At 40.3% G+C, this 18,091-nt stretch overlaps 1 protein-coding gene and 1 long non-coding RNA gene across 3 annotated transcripts in view; one reads left to right on the top strand and one right to left on the bottom strand.

Moving 5' to 3' along the window:
- Nucleotides 1-17,037, bottom strand: part of SEPTIN7 (septin 7) — a 65,768-nt gene extending 48,731 nt beyond the window's left edge. The window contains exons 1-2 of one of the 2 annotated variants that reach the window (XM_066992279.1): nucleotides 17,019-17,037; nucleotides 13,899-14,001 (exon numbers count right to left, since the gene is read on the bottom strand). In XM_066992279.1, coding sequence (XP_066848380.1) covers nucleotides 13,899-13,908 — 10 coding nt within the window. In that variant the 5' untranslated portion in view covers nucleotides 13,909-14,001; nucleotides 17,019-17,037. Of the gene's footprint in view, nucleotides 1-13,898; nucleotides 14,002-17,018 lie in introns of those variants that run through there. The other variant, XM_066992280.1, reaches the window with a different exon arrangement.
- Nucleotides 7,477-10,060, top strand: LOC125184192 (uncharacterized). Its single transcript, XR_010829367.1, has 3 exons — nucleotides 7,477-7,713; nucleotides 8,832-8,990; nucleotides 9,961-10,060. It is a non-coding gene; the product is annotated as an uncharacterized lncRNA (long non-coding RNA).
- Nucleotides 17,038-18,091: the final 1,054 nt, after the last annotated feature.

The raw sequence follows: 18,091 nt of genomic DNA, 5'->3' as shown, positions 1-18,091 counted from the left end.
GATGTGGTATAGCATGCAAGGTTATGCTCTTCGAGGTCTGACGTCTTTAGGGTTTCCCTAAAGCTCATAAACTGGCTACAAACAGTAGTGACTACATTTAAACTGAACACTGTGCTTTATGCTGCACTAACCTCTCTGCAGGTCATTAAGTAAAATTAACCTAAGCAATTTGATGATCAGAGGCAGGGTCATTCACAGATGCTTTGAAAAGTCCCTTCTCTCTTTGACTTGTGCCATCCTACATGAAGACAATGGTATTTTTACTTCAGGTATTACTTGAATTGCTCAAAGGCCTCTTTGACAGGCTGTTAGTTGTCATGTAAAGTATTTTCTGGGGGTATCAAAACAAAAGAAAAACAAAACAAAAAAAACTTATTCATCAATGGATGATGTAAATAGTTAGTAAGGAGATCAGTGAAGAAAAAATAACAGGAAACAGACAGTAAACTTTCTCATACCTTCATCAAGCATGAACAGATGGTAAAAGAATTGCAGACTTTCAAGACAAACAAAAAAGTTTACTCAGAAAATCTGTATCTCCCTTTTAACTCTGCAGGATAAACTTGAACAAAGTCTCCTCATGGGAAGATGATGTAGATGTGAAGGCAAGTTAACAGAATAATACAGACACAAACTGAATGGATTATAGATTTCTATCACAGAGTCTGAGAAGATACTTATAAATGAGGAGATATTTATAAAGGAAGATTCAACCAGCTCTTTACCAGAATAGTGTATCACAGGTCAACCATCCATAAGAATTTCAGAACACTCCTGAAATTACCTCATTTTTAACAAAAATTGGGCTATTCCAAGAGAATACAAGTCCCATTACATCTGGGACAACACTTCAAAATCCTTTAACCTGATGAACTGTTGGTCTGATGGGCAAAAACCAGGTCCTAGATAACCTTTCAACCACAGTAAAAACAACACAACTTTTTGTTATACCACAAGCTAGTAATGTTCAGGAACAACAACAAAAAAAAAACCCACAAATCTTAGATAAGAAGAGATACATGGCAGTATGATCCAAACGTCGGAACTAATGAGATTTCAGTTGCTTCGAAAACATATGGTTCCCTAACTTGCTTTTGAATATAAAACATTAATTCTCTCCTGAAAATAGGGGCAATGTGGATAAAGGCAGCAATAATAATCAATGCACGTGTGCAATCTATTCCTGTTCATGTATTTCTTGCTCAAGTCTGTGCCATTTGAGCTTATCAAGTACCACCAACTGCTTATGTGATAATTACAATATTTTTCAGCAGCGGTTTGTTTTACAGTTCTTCATTTTAACACAATGCTTGTTAGTCCCTTCTGGAAAGTGCCCCACAAACATTCCAGAAACTGCCTTCAGACCACTGATTTCCTATTTAAGTAAGTCTAGCTACAGAAAACAGACCCAAGATCCAGGATCAGCCTATAAATTCAAAACTTAACAGATGATGACTTCAGACTGCAAAATTGCTATTTTAAAGAGAACTGAACTGCAGTTTACAGCTACCAAGGTCATCTGGGAACGCCTCAGATTCTTGTCAAGTAACCAAGCTGTCACCTTACATAGAAAACAGCTCGGCTTCATGTGCCCCAAGAAGTAAAACACCAGCCAGATGCCGGTAGAACTGACTTGCTGCCCTTAACCCCTTGGATTTCTGCACTTCAGTTGGGCTGCTTCCCATTCCGAGGAAGGCCAACAGCCTAATTCCCTTAAATCACAGACTCTTTCTGCCTTTCTGGAAGAGCATCTCACCCTGCAAAACACTCGCTTTTCATTAATGGAAGAAGTACTTGAATGATGCACACTGCATTGGCTTTGACATATTCAAAGTTTTGTTCTAAGCTGTCAACATAATTTTTGGCTCAAAGCCTCATCACTTATGAAGGTTGAAACTTCAGTGATAGAATGCCAATGCCAAAGCTGCTTGTGAAATTAGGAAGTTGCGCCCCTCCAAAAACAAACAAACAAACGCAAAAAACTAAAAACCCCAAAACCTCTTAGTTCCTTCTTTCTGTAAAGCCTGGTATGTTCAACAATGTCATTACACACTTGATATGCTTATATTAACACTGACAGACATGTAGCATCATTTCAAGATAGAGTTTAGGAGTTCCTCTATTTGCATTTTTGGTACATGTAACAAAACCAACTAAACTGAAAAGCTGGGATGGAAGTCAAAGCTGAGAAGAAACTAAACAGAAAAATTAATTTGATGAAACATGCAACTTGTGCAGCCTTGCTCCCCTTCAAGCACTGACAAATCTAACTGCTCTGGCCTAGGTATTATATAAAAGCAAGTGAATGGAGAAAAACATCAGACACCACCACCACCAGAACAGAAGTGAAGAGAAATTCTTCCTAGAACATGTTCATTCTCTTTAATAAAAAAAATCCTAGGCAGAAGCAAGATATAAACTCAAACTTGTCAGTAAACATACTCAGAAGCTCAATAGAAAACAACCCAGAAAAACAAATGAAACATTTGCATACAATAGCCATGCTACACACAAACACTGGAGAAATGAACTAAATTTAACAGCTTCAAATGGAGTCACAGTGAAGATGTGAGCTGGCTACTGCAAAATCAGCCAGAGGGAAAACATGTACATTGAATCAGTGTCACATTTAATGGGTCACTGTGGCTTTACTACAATTGGAAGTTTGGACCATAAATACTCCATCCAAGAATATCACTTCGGTCACAAGATTAACCTACTCATTCACGAAATTTTCAGCATTTTTTGATACAACAGGCCAAGCCTATCATTTTTAGCCAACAGGAAGAGACAAGCTATTTTCAACCCACACAGCATGCTTATTAAAACAAACAAAGAAAAGAAAATGTACTTTGAATCTAACTCCAGGTTTGTGGCAAACACTGCCCCAGAAGCAGCCCAGCAATACACTGGCACCTGATTATCCAAGGTAAAGAAAAGGGACACTAACCACACAACTTTGTAACCCGTCATTACTTAGGAGATGTGCAACATTTTGCTCATACCAACCCCCTACAAAAGCTCAGGACAATCTGATGGCTTCTGAGGTTTGAACCAAACATCAGCCATCCGATAACCAAGTTAAGCAGCCAAACATAGGTACCTCCTTAAGACCTGTTTAAATTTACATGTTACTTTAAACACCATCACATCCAAGTAGGTACAACAGCAAGACTAGGACACCATGCAATGGCCAATCACTCTAATATCAAAAAAAAAAAAAAAACTTTGTTCATTTCAGTTAAGTTGCAAACCTCAAACCTCTAACCAAAAGGAACAAGAACCAGATCCAAATGCTGATGTCACCATAAGGAGAGATCAACAAAAGGACTGTAATATATGAAAAACCAGCTTAGTAACGGTGTGTTTGTGTACGTGCACACACACGTGCACAGATGTTTAAGGACATTAGCAAGGACAACTTTATTTAGAAATACACTGAAAAAGTGATAAGCTAGCAGAAGGAAAACAAAGAAAAAATATTTACATAGATATATGGAAAGAAGTTTACAACAGGCTTGAGGCTTGAAAACAACTAAGATGAAAAGGGTCAATTATATAGGTTTGTAGCTGAAAACTCCAGAAAGCTTAAAAAAGACAGTGAGAATAACACCTACACGGTGTACCGCACAGTACCTCATTAGGTTTTCATGAAATTCCCTGAATCCATCCCTTGGAAACTCTATTTTCAGTACAGACAAAAGTAAAAGATTTCGTATAATTTATTACGAGACTGACAAGAAAATGATCTATGAAACAGAAAAAAAGAAAATGTTTTTAAAAGAATCATCACTTGTTCAAAGAAATAAAAAAAATAAACATATTTCTTTTCAAAGAACTAAAAAATGGGTTGTAGGCAGCTTTTTGCCAAGTTATGAGTTCATATTCACAAAGTTTGCTGGAAGTCTCCACTCAAAACCTCTGTGAGGAAACAAACATACACATTACAATAAATATTAGGTTTTGACCAAAACACTGCCACAACAAGAAACAGTTTGGTTGAGTAAAATACACCCAGAAAGCTTCATAAAACCTTTCCTCAGCTGCTTCCTTAACTCTTAAAAAAATATTTGAATATAATACACTTGGCACATAGTCATCAGGACTCTGTAGTCATATGATTGCATCTTTCACATGCACAGGCAAAGCACAGAACATACCTCCTCTTAGGTATGGCATCCAGGAGGAGATACCATGCTCAGGTTGGCCTTCATACAATCTAGTCAGCAAGCATGGCATCCAAACAGTTAATAAATAAAAAAAAACACACCAAAAGCTATTAAGACCTGTGCAGTGAGCACTACAATCCCAACTACTGTTGTAAATTGCTAATTTAAAGAAAATGAGTATTGAAGAACTACTGTTTTAAATATCAGTTTCACTTCTAGCCATTACAGTCTCTACAATTCTTAGTCGCAAGCCTAAACTACTGCACAGTGAGCAAGAGAAATGCTTAGAAGCAGTTTAACAAAAATTAAGGTGAACTTTTTTTTCCATATGCACTGAAAAAAAACACTACATTGAGCAATTTGTGAGACTATGTGAAGAGCTACGATTTCTAGATAAACTCAAACGCTAACTGACCTTCAGAAACACTACATTTCAACTATAACACAATGTAGAAAGTTTCACTTTTTCCGTCAGATTTTGGTCATGGAGCTTTCTTACCCCAACATTAGAAAAAGGCAGAGGAACAATACCACAGACGAGGTGAGAATAGCAAGCATGCTGCAAACCTCTGGGTTTCATTGCATTACAAAAGAAAAAAAAAAAAAGGAAAGAGGATGAGAAGATCCCACTGAAGCGACATAGTCACATAAACCTATACTGCACTTCTCACCTACAAGTAACTCAGGAAGAGTGCAATGCAGGCCAGTAAGCTCACAGTTAGATTACTGACCTTTCACATCTGGAGGACAGACACACTTCTTTTCCACAGAAACATCTTCAGAGTTCACGTGCTCTCAAAAACCTTTGATTGAGTTCTGTCCATGCAAAGGAACAACATGCTACTAATACTCCCAGTAGCTACTGGTACACCCAGTACTTTTGTACAGGGCTCACCAGTACAAGAGGGACACTGAACTACTGGAGCAAGTCCAGAGGAAGGCTATGAACATGATGAGAGGACTGGGGCACCTATCATATGAGGACAGGCTGAGAGAGCCAGACCTCTTTAGCCTGGAAAAGAGAAGACCGAGGGGAGACCTCATTAATGTAGAATAGAATAGAAGTCAAAGAATCATAGAATAGAATGTCCTGAGTTGGAAGGGACCCATAAGGATCATTGAATTCAACTCCTGGCTCCACACAGGTCTATCCCAAAATTCAGACCAAATGACTGTGAGCACACAATCCAACTGGTTCTTAAACTCTGACAGGCTTGGTACCGTGGCCACGTCACGGGGAAGCCTGTTCCAGCGTGTGACCACCATCTCAGTGAAGAACCTCTTCCTCATATCCAGCCTGAATGTCCCCTGTCACAGCTTGACACCATTCCCTTGGGTCCTGTCACTGGTCACTAAGGAGAACTGATCGGCACCTGCTCCACCACTCCCCCTCGTGAGGAAGCTGTAGACCATGATGAGGTCTCCCCTCAGCCTCCTCTTTTCCAGGCTGAACAGGCCAAGTGACCTCAGCCACTCCTCATATGTCTTCCCCTTTAGGCCCTTCACCATCTTAATAGCCCTTCTCTGGGCACTCTCCACCAGTTTTATGTCCCTTTTGTACTGTGGTGCCCAGAGCTGCACACAGTACTCCAGATGAGGCCGCACCAGCACAGAGTAGAGCGGGACAATCACTTCCCTCGACTGACTAGCAGTGCTGTGCTTGATGCACCCCAGGATACAGTTGGACCTCCTGGCTGCCAGGGCACACTGCTGGCTCACATTCAGCTTGCTATCAACCATAACCCCCAGATCCCTCTCTGCGGGGCTGCTCTCCAGCATCTCGTCCCCCAGATGTGTATAAATATCTAAGGGGAGGGTGTCGAGAGGATGGAGCCGGTCTCTTTTCAGTAGCGCCCAGCAACAGAACGAGAGGCAACGGGCACAAACTGAAGCACAGGAGGTTCCGGCTCAATATGAGGGGGCACGTCTTTACTGTGAGGGTGACAGAGCACTGGCACAGGTTGCCCAGAGAGGTTGTGGAGTCTCCTTCTCTGGAGATATTCAAAACCCGCCTGGATGCCATCCTGTGCAACGTGCTCTAGGTGATCCTTCTCAGCAAGGATGTTGGACTAGATGATCTTCAGAGGTCCCTTCCAACCCTGCCCATTCTGCGATTCTGTGATGATTCTATGATGACACCACCACTTCAGGAAACCAAGAGATGCTGTTCATTTCTACCATCCTCCTGGGACAGCCAAGAGCTGACCACGTTCCTAATATTCTTAAAAAACCTCTTGAGTTCTCAAGCATGTTCCCACTTTATTGGGCCAATTTCCTTGTGCCCATGCTCTTTATCACCATCCCAGGTGATAAGTTATTCCCCAGATTCTTGTTGTGTCCTCCTTGATGATCTCTTCAGGATGTCTCTGGTGCTCAGGTGTCCAGCTGCATGTCAAGGACAGCCCTGACTCCCAGGTGCAGTTCTGAGGCCAAAGGCCAAGCTCCCGGCCTGGACCCCAGCCTGGCAGACGTTACCCCTGTCAGTGTGGAGCAGCCATTTCACATCAGCATTTTCTCACAACAGTCACAATACCTCTGTTAGTGCTGCCACCAGGAGCACCCCAGGAGCCGTGTGATGTCACCCCAGAGTCACCGTCACCCTGTGGCCTCACAAAAGGCAGCTGGCCATAAGTGCCCTGAGCATCCAGCCTGTGTTCAGTCCAGCTGGTGGCACTCGAGAGACTGAGCTCCCACAGCTGAAACATGAGAGGTAGAGGTGTTACTGGTGGAAGGTGCGATGTCGAGGTCATTCCAGTGGCACGAGAGACATCAAAGTCCTTCTTGTAGCACGAGAGACACAAGGTCCTTCTGGGTGGCAGGTGAAGTACCCAGATCCTTCTGGTGGAACTTGAGATGTCAAGGTCCTTCTGGTGGCACGTGAGATGCTGAGATCCCACTGGTTGCAGGCAAGGCATTGAGGCCCTTCTGGTGGGGCGCAAGGCGCTGAGGGGCTGTTGGTGGGCTGCGAGTCTTTGGAGTTCAGCCATTGACCCACGAGGGAGGTGCTGAAGACAGGAGGCGCTTGATACCTGTTTGACATCAGAGCAGCATCCCGGGAACAACAAGCATCTCCACACCGGAGCAGCTGCGGACACCATGAGCCAGCCACGCCAGGAGCTGCCAGCGGAGGCCCCAAGAGAAGAGACCTGCATCATCTGCTTGGGCCCGCTGGCCAACACAGCACAGCTGGAACCCTGCACACACTCCTTCTGCAGGGACTGCATCCAGCCCTGGGCTGCCCACAGAGCCACCTGCCCGCTCTGCCACCAGGCCATCATTGCCATCGTGAGGCTGGTGCCACGCCCCATGTGGGACGCCTCAGCCTGCCGGCCCCGGGGAAGATTCCAGCACAACATGGGGCCAGGGCAGCGGCGGCGGCGGCCCTCCAACTACCAGTCCCACAGCGTCTCGCCCAGGCGCAGGGACCGCAGCCCCTCCATGCCATGGCAGCTCATCTGCAGCTTCTCCTGGCACTGGGAGCAGGATGGGCGCAGACGGACCCGGTCCCAACAGGACATCAACCCCGAGGATCCATCATGGCTGCGTAAGGCCCAGCAGGAGGAGCCGGGGGCTGGCGACCACACAGGCCGCCAGGCCAGGCCCGGCATTTAAGAATATATATATAAATCCTAAAAAGCAACCAAGGTGGAAGTCATTTGGGGGATGGGAAATTATCATGGGATTGGGTCACTGGGTGAGGGCAGCAGCCATGAAGGTGACCATGCCCTAGCAGGAAAAAGGCTGACAGAAAGAGTCTCCTGAACCTGGGGCAGAAGCAAATACCAGCCGGCCTGAGAAGTGCCAGCCCAGGAGCCATACCACAGGGCGCAGTCCTTCAGGAGCGGACTGCTCCAGCATGGGCTGCTCTCCACAGAGCAGCACAGGAAGCTTCTCAGACAAAAGGAAATCCATTTTGGGTAGAAGTCAGGCCTGTTTTATACCATTTATACCTCCTACCAGTAGGAAAGCATAGGACAAGGGGGAAAGGTCTTAAACAGGAAGAGGATAGACTAGGCATTAGGAGGAAATTCTTCCCTGTAGAAGGGTGGTGAGGCACTGGAACAGGTTGCCAAGAGAAGCTGTGGATGCCCCATCCCTGGAGGTGTTCAAGGCCAGGCTGGATGGAGCCTCGGCCAACCTGATCTAGTGGGTGGCATCACTGCCTATGGCAGGGGCGTTGGACTAGATGGTCCCTTCCAGCCTCAGCCATTCTGTGATTCTGTGGTGAGGTGTTACTCCAACAACAGCGATTATCCCGAAGGTATGTGTCACCTTTAGGAATACCCCAGCTCTGTCCTAGGCTCCACCAGTTTTCTGTACCCTGCACATCCACATTCGCAAGTTCTCCTGAATTCTACGTGTCTTGCTTTGGGGGTGTGTCTCATTGGTTAGGGGCAAGGATTAAGCTATCAGTAGATAGCTCTGTAGAGATCATCACTGGAACATATAGAATCCACACAGCCAGTATGTGAAAGACAGTAACTTTTTAGGTCAAAAAATTCTTCAAAGACCCTTTCTTGTTTCTGTACTTCACTGAAACCTCACAATCCTGTCAACAGAATACCTCTAAGTTGAAATCTTAATTTTTTTTTAATCTGGTTTCCTAAGGGAGCCATGTCTGCTCCACAAGGGGTGGACACAAACTAATACTTTTCTTTACAGAATGGGCAACAATGGGAACTGAGAGAGTGCTGACCTGGCACCAGCCAACTGGCACAGCAGGATCATCATGCAAGGAGCTCCAAACGGGCCACAGCCAAGGCGGCAGTACAGAACACGCAACTGTAACAAAGGTTGGAGGAGAGGACTCGAGGAATTGAGGTATTTTGAGGAATGGAAGTTACAGGGGAAATGGAAGCATGGAGGCAGGACACATTCAAGACAAAGCAAGCTTTGGTAGCTCCTTTCTTTAAGAACCTTTTTGTTTCTGAGATAGATGCATATGCCAGGGTACACCCCTGACTGTACATAGACAAGGAAGAGCTCTGTAACTGTTAATGCAACCACACATCCTAAGGAAGCTCAGAAATGACTGGGAAGGTCAGAACTCTCTTTTTTTCCCATCTAGGTCTAAAAACGAAATGTGTTTTAACATAAACTGTATTTGTATGGTAATAGAGCCTTCATGCCTCCAATATAATGGCTAAATTACGCACTGAATAGTCACCATCACTGAATACTCTTCATTAATCCAAGCAAGCCAAATATGAAGGACACATCAAAGCCCAAACATACACTCAGATACTGTGGTAGTAGAGGCAATAAAGAAACCTTAATTAAGAGCATTTCAAACCACAGCAGATCAACAACAACCGGAAACATCCTCAAGTGGTTGGACTGTCTGTCTAATGTTATTTTTCACTTAATTATTTTTCCTATCCTGTCATATACTGGATGGTTTTGTTCCTGGCTCTAAAGTGCAGCTAGGGAGGAAGGGAAGCCATGCGTCGGCAAAGGCCAAGTCCGCATGAGCATCTGAGGCTGTCTGCATGCCTGTTGGCCTGATAAACAAACTGCAACAGAAAGTGAACAGAAGGGTAATTCTCACTAGAACGTGATCCATCATCACAAGATACCACTATTAAACTTGTCAAAGTTTTCTTCAGGGACCAGTAAAGCCATTTTAAAACTCAAGTGTGCTTTTTCTTTAAGGTAACTTCAAGTCTTGCAAAATACAGCCTTCTACTTTGTGTCCAAGCCAAAAAGCCATGTTTAAACCAAAACATTTTAATGTTTGCATATAATTACCAACAAAATGCTATCACAGTACTGTATGATATTTTCCTTTAAGCTGTAATCCACAGGTGATCTACAAGGGTAAAGCAACAATTAGGAAGCAAAACAGACAATTTGCTACAGCAAAGGGTTCAAAACAGCTCTCAGAGTCAAAGCTACCACACAGTCAATCAAGAAACAGAAACTGTGTAGAAATGTCTTCTGGAAAGCCACCTGCCTGGAAGGCTTCTGCATATGTAAGTAAATTTCATGATTTTTTTCCAACAAAATTTAAAAGTCCAACCTCTAATAAGAGTCATGAAACCCAAACACCTGAAAGCATATTACTCTAAGAAAAGCTACCCCAAATAATTATGCTGAAGTACCTTGAAACTATAGGCAAAAAGAATTTTAAAAAAATATGACTTTCTATTTACTTGGGTGTTATTTCAAAACATACAATACCAGTATAATTTCAGTACAAGAACAAAAGGGATTTTCTGAGTCAGTGCTTAGACAAAAGACCACAGTGAAAAGCAACAATTTTTATTCCACACCTCATTACCCTGAAACAAAACAAAAAAACAAACACACCCACTACTTATACAAGTGTAATTATATTAATAAGCAGACAACTACAATTTCACAATTAAGATTTCCTTAATTGTGAGCTCCTAACTGTAGTAGTATTACTACTGGAATTTCTCTTATAAGTTTGACTTCAGCAGGCACTTTCCTCAAAAACACTGAGAAAGGGAGACTACAGTCTTGATATTATTTAGATGACGTATTTATATTGTTGAAACACTTGAGAGTCCAACCATCTTATATTTGAAGAGATTACACAAAATTATGAATGAAACAGCCTGCAAAGTTGACAATTTTGCCAGTGGTGAGCTTTAAATATTCAAAATGTAGTAGTTTGTATTAAAACATTATTTAAATGTCTTCTTTTGAATGTATCAAGACTTAAGCTTTCAGTGCCTATTTCTGCCTCCTTGATGTCTTATCCTCAGAGAAGGCACCTGTTAGCCTTCATTCTACAAACGGAATTTCAGAAATAGTGTGATTTAATTTAAAATACTGATTGGCCTTTTAGAATAGGTCCAATACAGAATTCAGAGTCCCATGAAGGTTTTAAACACAAAATAATACCCTAATTACAGATGATCAAGTAGGAAAAAAGGGCTCAGTCTTTAGTTTCCTAAGAAAAGTTTACAAACACTACCAAAGGAAACAATATAATTTGGAGAAAAAAAATGAATATAGTCAATGAGTTTGAAATGTTGCAATGCTTATTAAGGCTAAACGTTGCAGTGTAATGCCAGTCCCTGTTAAGGTTAACTTTACAATGATTCCAAAAACATTAAATACAAATAAGGATATATTTTAACAGCAATGATTTATATTTATATGCATTTCTAACACTTTACATTTAACATAAACACCTGGGAATTAGCAGCTGTGTTTACAGAAGAGACTTCCCTGGCAATACACAGATCTTACCAGGCTCGACTCAGACCACGTTACAGGACAGCCCACTGCCCGCGTGGCTGAAACAGAGCCACTTCCAAAGCTGTGCCCACAACCACCTTCCATCAGCTCCGGTAAGGAGCACCTACCTCCTGGATCTGCTCCAGAAACCATAAACCAGCTTCTTCAACAGACACTGGGCCTTATGCTTACCTAATTTCAAAAGCTCTCTATCTTGCTACACAAATCCAGTAAGTTGAATTGGTAATTGTAGACTAAGTGAACAACTAGAAAGCAGTACCTATACAAATGCATTAGCTGCAATGGTAAGCCTCATCAACACCTGAAAATTGCTGGGCGCAGACTGCAATACTCTCCCTTGTATCTCTTTAGCAACCAGAAGCACTGGTCCCTGATTTTCATTTCAGACCAAACAGATGATATACTGACGTTGAAGCATCTATAAATAAAGCACAGCCAGCAGACTAGTGATTGTGCAATCTACAGTAAAAGGCAGCTACACACACATGACTCTTGGCAGCACAAAAAGCAAAAGATATTTTGGATTTTCACAAAGAGACTATACAGTGTTCTTATTCAGCCAGCACTGACCATATACAGATTAGCACTACATTCTGAAACGTTTAAGTCTTAATAAGTAGATTATAGATAGTTCCCTTCACTACTGCAGAACCATACCCTGAAGTCAGCTGAAGACCCTAGCCCAAGCCAGAGTACACTACCTCAAAGCAAAAATGCAACAAGAGCGCATTACTATTACAAATCAAACTGCCCACTACAGGTCAGTTTCTACCAACAATAGCATCCAGTAAAATACAAACTATTTCATCTTTATATTTAAAAAACATGCGTCTTTTCAGCACATACATGACTAGATGCATCACTGAAATCCAAAGGAAAAAAATCACCACTGCCGCCATGATATTTGTACCAAATGATCACACAGCATTGACTTCTGTACTTGGGGTGGGGGGAAAACAGCCAAATTTAGAATATTACTGACAATTCCCCTCAGCAAACATCCAGACAATGGGACAAATTTGCTTACAAATTAAGTCTTAGTATTATGTATAAAAACGGTACTAAGTACAAAAGTAGTAACAAAATTTTCTAATTGAGATCTCATTTCCCATCAAATTGTAGACCAACTTATCAAAGAACACAATCTTCTACCATTTCCCTAAATGCAACTGCGTTAAACCATACAACAGGCAAAAGAACACTAAATTAATTCTATGTACTTTCTACAGCTCTAATACATCACTACATTATTTGCATTTTAAGTAACTTGGTTTTTGCAGGAATGAAACACCGAAGTGCAAATTATAGCCCATTTTGGTTTAATATTTACAAAAAATGATATCCTCCTTTCCACCTTCCCTTTCTCCCCTCCCTCCCAGGGACAATAATGGAAAACCAAATTTTATTTAAGACTGAACAGCTTTGTAACTATTAATTATGCAGTTGGATGATAGATTACAAAGGGACTTCGAGTTGCAAAAGAAAAAAGCAACCCTCAAATTTTTAAATTCTCACTTTGCCATCAAAATAAACTGATACTTGACCTTAATTTCTACCTCTGTCAATAGGAGTTTTATGTTACATATCCATAATGACTGCACAATAGATCCATTGTATTGATGACAAAACATCAAAGCATTAAGCAAGCTACCCAAATTACAAGATAAAGGAAGACATCAAGGAGACAGATGACTATTACAAAGTTTCTTTTGTTTGTTTTAATAATTTTAACCATTAGCATGACAGAAGTGAGACACATAGCCAGTACATATGCATCAGTTAGGCACAGATATACCTAACCTTAATAAGGATCTACTACAGTTCAAATACTCAAATGAGGGGAAAAAAGGGAAATCAGATGTCCTAGCAGGACAGGTAATAATTTGGGTCATCACCAAAGCCTAAATGAACCATTATGCCCAGCACACTTCATCCATACTAACTACAGTTTCAAATCCTCTGTAGTCCACAGGGAACCGACTGTTTACATTTGGTTTTCTTTGCAACCATACAAGCTAGAAAGGTTTGTTTAAATTAAAGCTTTGATTTTGTAGCACAGTTTTGTGGCCACAGAAATGCAGGATACATGGGATCCTGCCGAATGGTGATGTTCAAAGAAAGACTCCAGCTTTACTTTTGGATCCCGGATCGTCATGCTGCATTCACAACTTTAAAAGCAGTTCAATTTTTTATTCAAATGAAAATACAAGCTCAAATTACTTTTATTCTGTCATAGTTGCAAGTATACATTTTGGACAAGATCCACACTGGCCCTTTTTCTTAAACTCTATGAACTGTACAGTTCTTTATTCTCATCCTTGCCTACTTGCACAAGACGTGTTCTTTTTGAACACTGTGGAGTGTTCTTAACAGTATGGAAATGAAGACATTTTTCTCATGAGATCACAGAAAATACACTTACATTATCATGTTAAATTTTAAGAACTATGCCAACATACTTCCAGCGATCACCACTGAATGAATGAAAAAGAAACGTACCTACTACCATGAGTGTGAACTCAAATCCTCTCTTCACAGACTTCCGGTAAACTTGATTTGGAAGATTTGCAAACCCCACATATCCTTCAAGGTTCTTCTGTTGCTAAGATGAGATATTTTGAAGAAAAAGTTAAAAGAAAAGCTTGCAACGTCTTATTGTGCTTGTATTTTAAGCTATTCAACAGTTCGCTTTATTTTCATTTTTAAAGAAAGGTGCTATCTATCCTACCTCTCAAAACCCTAAGCTGCCTACATCAAAGACCATGCAATGTACTGCAGCAATAAACAGGAAACCCTAGTTTTTTGACTGGATTGCTAGAAGACTGGCACAGGAAGTTAGCTATGCTAACAGTATTTTCACTAAGTTCAATTGCCGTGTAATGAACGTGCAAGCATAATAGTATAAAAGTGCAAACATTAAAATATACTCAACTTTGTTCCAACACCCATTTGAAACACAGGCAAGTAGTATGAGTGTAGCTCTCCTATAGTTTTGAGAGTTGTGGTGGTACAGCCCCAATATTATCAGGACTAACTTGACAGTCACTTCTGCATCACACAATTGGAAGCCTTTATTAATCCTTTCATGGTAAATCCGTTGCTAATGTATACTAATGCAGCGTGTATTGCAACAAACCCTTCACGCATGCAAATCCTTAGTTTACTTGCACTCTGAAGGAGTCATTCAAAATATTGCCTACTATGAAAAGAGATGAGAATTTTGGATGTTATCCATTACTCCTTCTCACAACAACAAAAACGTTGAATGTGCTTAAAATGCCTCTCCATCACTCTGCTAGACCTGACAAACCTCCAGAAATCAGCCATGTCATGTTACTTTTAAACCATTCTTTTAGTAGAATTCTATCAATGGGCTTGTTATCAGGCAGGTCTGAGCATCTTCTGAGATGAGACAATTTAATTTTTACAGACAAAACGAAAATACTTTTGACACAATTGCCTACTGAACGCAACACAACATACTGTTTCACATGGAGCAACGGCTTTAAAACCTTAAGTTTCATATCCATCCGAAGTTGACAGGATGTGATTTGATAATACATCTATTTCAGATTTTTACTACTACAGATATTACTACTTAATAACACTTATGCACCTCCTCGGAGCTGAATCACTGTCTACAAATTGGAATTCTCCTTCCCACAATTAACTTCAAGAGGACAGAGGGATTCTAGAAACACACAAAACGTCATCTGTTCTACTACAGGCACTATTGCCTCAGAACTTGACTGCATGGGATGGAGTACGGTCGATTTAAATTTGGTATGTGGTTGACTCATGTTTATTTAGATGTTTTTTTCTAAACACTGAAATCAACAAGTAAACTTGTTAGAGTAATAACTTCTAGAGTTAAAAACATATGTTTATTTTAAATTACAGCAAACATTCCTTGCTAGGATAGAAAAACTCTCTCTCTTTTAAAGTCACTGAATGCAAATAAGAATTAGCTTCTTTGCCTAGTGCTGAGAGATTGCAATGAACTGACTTTTTGCTTTAACTTACATAATTGCTTTCTCCATTTGGCAAAGAAACCATTATTTTCAATCAAGGCTATGCCACTATAAAGATATATTATACTGGTGCTACCACTGAATTTAAATAAATCCAGAGTCTGAATTTATCAGAACTGTTTTGAAAGAAAGGATTAAATCCTAGAACAAACAATTACCAGCTCTAATTTAGGGATAATATACTAATTCTCCTTCAAGTTTAAAAAACACAGTATCTTTTAATTCATTAACTCATAGAGAATAAAAAAGGAACATTTAATGACAGCCTGCTAAAGCCAGGCATTGTAGCTTCGAGTTCAAATACACACAACAGGACAAATGTTAGTACTTCTCCAAATGTGCAAATATTTGCCTTCTGTCATCAATAAACTCTTTAAGATGCTTTTTGATTGAATTCAGCCTTAAGTGCTACACTAGTCTCATCTTAAAGGTTTCAAAAGATTTTTAAAAAAATCAGCCAGAAATGTAAAAATCCAGGGACCGTTTTACTTCTCCAAGCTATTACTACAACTTTTGAGAAATACGTCACATTTTAAAACACTAAATAGGAGCCAATGCTTCAGAGACAGTACCTCACAGGCAGGTGAATGCTCTTTAAGGCATTAAAACTTTCCTCAACAGGGCAGGTCCTTAATAACTATTAAGAATATGTAATTGCTATTCATTCTACAAGGTGTAAAAGACCTAATCACATTCAGACACTCCTTATAGTTCTACTTGTCAACCAGTCACCTGCATCTGTAGGAATTAAACCTACATGCCTTTTAATGGAAGTCATACTTACAAGAAACAGCTTATCCCTTGCTTTACATCTAGGTATTATTTCTTTTGCTTATAAGAATGCCTTTATAAGTAATTCTTGTTTTAAATTATTTTTATCTCCTTTCCTTCCTCTTTACATAGAGTTGCACATTTAGAATAGTTTTACTTCTAGGAACTTTAAGAAAGCTGAGTATGAACTGCTAAGCAAGAACATATGGCAACTTTCAGGTTGTTTGCTCCATTAAGTGGATGTACATTTACATCCATAATTTGCTTTATTTTAGACAACAAAATATAAATTCCCCTAATCAGAAAGATGTCTGAAGTGTCATACCTGGCGTTAATGCTGTGTTTAACTTCAGCATTTATACTCTACTAATAAAGCGAGCCTTTCTAAAAACCAAAGTTGGTTGCCAGACTCAGATTTCTGGTATACGAATATCAATTAAAATCAGTGCTTTCAACGTACAGATTTTGAAAAGGTCTTAGTTGTTCAGGAACCTTCTGCTTCTAAACAGAACAAAAAACAGAAATCAAGGTTCTTAAATTCTTTAAACAGCTTTTACAAGAAGTTACTTATTACTTTTCTGTTGAAGCATTAGCTTCCACTGTATGTATCACTGTGTGGGGTGAGATCTCATGTTTCCAATACTTACAAGAGCTTCTCCTTATCTTTTATTCCTTCCTGGTTTTCAACCAGCTGCTACCTAAGCTCAGTTTCAGTTCACCTACTACCTAAGCTCAGTTTCAGTTCACCTACTAAAGCCTTAATGTTTCTTCCATTTGCACAATAGCTGTAATATGTCTTTATCAAAGGAATACTTACAGCTACTTTGTAAACAACACATTTCCATCATTTCCAGTGTTGAAGACATGGACAGAATACATCCAAGAGTAGTCCAGTAAAATGATGAATGTGAACCATCACAGCAAGGAGCCCACACAGGTGCAGCAGCAATCCAGGGAGAGTAACAGGGGTGGCATGAGGAAAGAAAGAAAAAAGAAAAGTTACTTACATTTGATCAACAAAGTTACCCACAACATTTTTAATCTAGTATACTTAGAATACAGTTTTACGCAACCACAATTTAGTCTGTTTTATACAGACAGCTTCCTTTCATGATAAGGAGCTACACAACTTGCAAACCATTTGCCAGTACAGGTGGTCACTCAGTAGTCCTTACTACTCTAGATGTTCAGCGTGCTTTCATTTACCATATGCTACCTGAACCTGCAATATTCACAGGTATTTTTCTTCATAGGTGCTCACCACAATATGTAATCTAATTTCACCACGCTACTGTACATTCTTTTTATTTTAGAGTGGAAAAGGTAAAAAGATCAAAGCCATCATCATCATGAACACCTCTCAGGATTTTGTATTTCTTTATCACTTTATACATTCAGTGAGCAGTGCCAATTCACTTCATTTCCCATACTGAGCATTAAAGCATTACTGCAAGTTTGGGCATAACTGTCTTGGTTAAACAGCCAGAAAATAAAGAACAAATCAGTGTGCACAAGTTAAGTGCCTTTTAAATATCATCTGACTCTGTAGATGACAAAAGATCCAAGCTAGTTCTCCAACATGACACTTAGAATATTTTAACTATAAAACCGTATCACAAAGACCCTTTAAATTTCTGGGGGTTGGTTTGTTTGCTTTTCCACTAAGTATCTTCCAGTGCTTGAGCATTTCAAGATACTGTTACAAGAAATAAATATATAAATCTCTCTGCCAAGTTCTAAGACAGCAGTCAATCATGCTACTGAGCCATAACACCCAGTTTTTAATCAATTCCATACTCCCAGAGGCTCAGAGCCTACTTCTAGACAATTTATACTGTCATGAATATTAGCTCAAACAGCACTGAGGTTCCCTTCTCCTTTACTACCTAG

The sequence above is a fragment of the Anser cygnoides genome, chromosome 2 (genome assembly GCF_040182565.1).
Source record: "Anser cygnoides isolate HZ-2024a breed goose chromosome 2, Taihu_goose_T2T_genome, whole genome shotgun sequence".
Lineage (NCBI taxonomy): Eukaryota > Metazoa > Chordata > Aves > Anseriformes > Anatidae > Anser > Anser cygnoides.
This window is presented reverse-complemented; position numbering and strand designations above follow the sequence as displayed.